The sequence below is a fragment of the Dendrobium catenatum genome, unplaced genomic scaffold, assembly GCF_001605985.2.
Source record: "Dendrobium catenatum unplaced genomic scaffold, ASM160598v2 original_scaffold_257356, whole genome shotgun sequence".
Taxonomy (NCBI): domain Eukaryota; kingdom Viridiplantae; phylum Streptophyta; class Magnoliopsida; order Asparagales; family Orchidaceae; genus Dendrobium; species Dendrobium catenatum.
In genome coordinates this window covers 521-4255 of record NW_021575755.1, presented here as the reverse complement: position 1 = coordinate 4255, position 3735 = coordinate 521, and the positions used below count along the sequence as shown (strand labels likewise).

The 3735-nt window shown below is 42.4% G+C and overlaps 2 protein-coding genes across 2 annotated transcripts in view; both read right to left on the bottom strand.

Moving 5' to 3' along the window:
* Positions 1-1801: 1801 nt before the first annotated feature.
* LOC110116201 lies at positions 1802-2667 on the bottom strand (the record flags this gene model as incomplete). Its single annotated transcript, XM_020849697.1, has 3 exons — positions 2562-2667; positions 2198-2444; positions 1802-2053 (listed from the first exon to the last, which is right to left on the bottom strand). Coding segments are annotated over exons 1-3 (605 nt in total), but the record flags the coding sequence as incomplete, so codon positions are not given.
* Positions 2668-2671: 4 nt separating this feature from the next.
* The window catches only part of LOC110116200, a 1562-nt gene continuing 498 nt past the window's right edge, over positions 2672-3735 (bottom strand). The window contains exon 2 of the mRNA XM_020849696.2: positions 2672-3728. Coding sequence (XP_020705355.1) covers positions 2672-3728 — 1057 coding nt within the window. The remainder of the gene's footprint in view (positions 3729-3735) is intronic.

Sequence of the window (3735 nt, the reverse complement as noted above, 5' to 3'; positions counted from 1 at the left end):
ATGAGGACAACCCAATGTTCGCCTGACCAGATCGAAACAACGAGACAAAGGGGGAAAGATAAAGGGAGTTTAGCATTCCTCTGACCACATTCGCAACGGCGAACGAGAATAGCTCAATATTCACCTGACCATATTCGTAACAGCGAATAATGAGCTTCCCAAAATGTCTAATGTCTGCCTGACCAGATCGAAACAGCAGGACAAAAGACAAAATCTCACATTTACCTGACCAGATCGAAATAGTGAATGGAGACGACTCAATGTATGCCTTATCATATTCACAACGGCGAGACAAAGAGTGAAAGTCACCTCTACAACCACCCGACGCACACGTACGCGGTGCAGTGAGGGAAAGAGAAGTAAGCAATCCATCACCTAAGAAATTCCAAACTTAATATTCTAGTTACCACATGGTAGATGACAAATCGTCGTGGCCATGAGTAATTAAAATATAAGTAGTATTTCTTAGATAGCATTGAAATCACATATCATGAAGCAATCGATCGATATACATCTCTCTAAAAGAGGAACATATATACGACCGTGTAAAAAGAAAAATATCATAGAAGTGACAAGGGGACACACTTTTCACTAAAAAAATCGTAATCATATTAAGGATCAATGATCACTAGAAGAAATCACAGTGGTAGCACCCATTCTAACTGATGGGACCCTGTGAGAAGTACAAGCAACACTTTATGCATTCAAAAGAGGCTTCTCTTATAACTAAAAGCGAGATCTCAATGAGAAAATATATCATTTGAAAGAGGTAGCGGATCGACTTTCTACTAGAAGATCAAAATCCACTAAAAAGTGATGTTAAAATCTAGAGCCAAATGTACCACATCACAAGTAAGGGAGACCAACATCCCTTTAAAAGTGAACAATCATAATCGAAGAAATGAACATACAGTCATCTCCCATACAATCATTGAAATGTTTTAAGGAGAGGCAGGAGGGACTTTGGGCTCTTGGAGCATAGAACCGGGTTCCACCTGTGACAAGGGCAAGTACAACCGATTCTACTCAATTAAGAGCTTCCCTCTTTTTTTTTTTACATTATGTTCACAGATATAGATAAAGTACACCGGAACATAAAGAGGGGAAAATTACTGACTTTGATATCCCAGGCCATACTCGCCACATGAGTAAAACTGGGGAGAGAGAAAAATTACAACAATAATTTGTAGGGAAATTCACAAACTGATCATGGATCAATATTACTATATTTGATAAATATAGATCAAGGATGGACCCAGTATTACATTTCATAGAAATTCGAGTTAGTAGTTTTGGTATCCCAGACCACACTTGAATGCGAAAAGTGAAACTGGGGAAAGCCAACCCTTACAGGGGTTGGAAAGGTGATTTTGTGCAACAAAACCAAAGTGACTAGTAAATGTGAACATAAACATAAAACATTCCTACGGCGTATTTACATATAACTTTTAAAAACAATCTCATACTATGCATGACGAACATTACATAGAAGACAAATCGTCGTTGCCACGGACTGCCGAAAAGTACAAGAAATCTTTCAAAGTTATATTTATACAGAGGGATATTTACAAGTGGCGGGGGATGCCCCTTGCGATGTGCAAACTCAAGCGTAGTACTTTCTCAAGTACTGCCCATTAATGACAGGCTTGGGATGAACGCCATTCGCATCAACTAACAAGTAAGATCCACCTTCGTATACTTGCTCTATAACGAATGGACCTTCCCAAATGGGCTCAAATTTACCATATTGACGACGACGCGAGATAATAGACCTACGCAAGACAAGGACTAATTCCCTGACCTGAAAAGCACGGGGTCGAACAAGGCGATCATGGGCCTGGGCCATACGGGCCTTAAGTTCTGATAAGCTTGCAAACGAAGCTCTTCTAAACCATCAAGTTCTTCCAACCGGAGTCGGGCATTATCTTTGTGAGACAGATTGTGGCTAACTACTATACGCAACGAAGGGAGCTCAACCTCAAGTGGGAGAACGGCTTCGACCCCAAAAGCTAAAGCATATGGTGTACACTGAGTCGGAGTACGGTATGTAGTCCTATAAGCCCATAATGCTTTAGAAAATTTATCGTGTCATTCTCTTTTATTTGCCACAAGTATTTTCCTTATCAACTGGACTAAGGTCTTTTTGAATGCTTCAGTCAAACCATTAGCCCTAGGATAGTAAATCGAGGAATATCGCCAATTTATGTTATGGCGGCGGGCAAATCTAGCAATTTTGGTGCTTCTAAAAGATGGGCCGTTATCCGAAATTATACAGCGCGGAACACCAAAATGGTAAACGACGTGATCGCGAAAGAAGCGCATCACATCTTCTGATTTGACTTCCTTAGGCGGGATAGCTTCTGCCCACTTAGAGAAGTAATCAGTTGCAGCCAGAATAAACCTATGACCCTTAGAGGAAGGACGGTCAATAGAACCCACTACATCTGTGCCCCAACTCTCAAAAGGTCAAGAAGACACAGTGGGGTGCAGCGGATTAGGAGGTTGGTGGATAACAGTATTATGAATCTGGCATTGGTGGCACTTTCTAGCGTGCTCCATACAATCACGGATCATAGTCGGCCAGTAATAACCAAGGCGTTTAATTCTGACCTTCATCTTAGGTCCGGACTGATGAGCACCACAAAGCCCCTCATGTACTTTGCCCATGACTTTACGAGCCTCCTCGTTTGAGGCAACGTAACCACATCTGATCAAAAGAGCGTCGGTACAGGGTTTCATTCACATAGGAAAATGACAAAGCTCTCTTTCTAATCTGAGTGGCCAGAGAGCGGTCATCCGGAAGTCTACCACGCTTCAAATACTCGATGAAGGGGATTCTCCAATCTGACTCTTCCTCAACAGCGAGCACTGCGAGGGTCTGATCGGGAGAAGACAAATCCGCGGGACACAAGGCTTGTCGATACTTGACTACAATCGACACTGGGTTTCCAGTAGGGTCAGCCAACTCCTTAGCAAGTTTAGCTAGTGCATCCGCTCTACCATTCTCAGATCGAGGGACTCTAACTAAAGTTACTTCAGGGAACAAACACAGGAGCTCCATTGCCAAATCGTGGTAAGGCAAAAGCTCAAGTTTGAGAACTTTGAAAATTCCTGCCACTTGATTAATGATTAGTTGGGAATCTCCAAAAAATTTTACCCGCATAATGCTCATCTGAATGGCCAACTCAAGTCCTACAATTAGGGCTTCGTACTCAGCTTCATTATTAGTATGAGGCTCCGAAAGACTGTATGAGTAATGAAGGGTGTGGCCTTCAGGAGATACAAAAATAAGCCCCAAACCTACCCTAACAACAGGAGTTTCATAAGGCCGTAGTGATTTGATGGAAGAAGCTCCATCAAAATAAAACTCCCAAGTAGGGGACTCCTGCTCTTCTACACTCATGACTAATTCATCAGACAAATCATCATTAAGTGGAGAATCTGCAGGAATCTGGTGAGAAGCAAGAAAGTCAGCTAGAGTCTGTCCTTTGACGGCCCGCTGAGGGACAAAAGTAATGTCAAACTGCAATAAAATCATGGACCAACGTGCTAGACGACCTGACAAAGTCGGACGGGTCATCAGGTACTGCAAAGACGGGTCATCAGGTACTGCAAAGGGTTGACTCGAGAAATCAAACTGATCTTGTGTGAGAGCATATAGTGTCCAAGCTTCTGCACAGCAAATATCAAAGTCAAACACTACTTTTCCATTGCTGGGTATTTTAGCTCTGCATG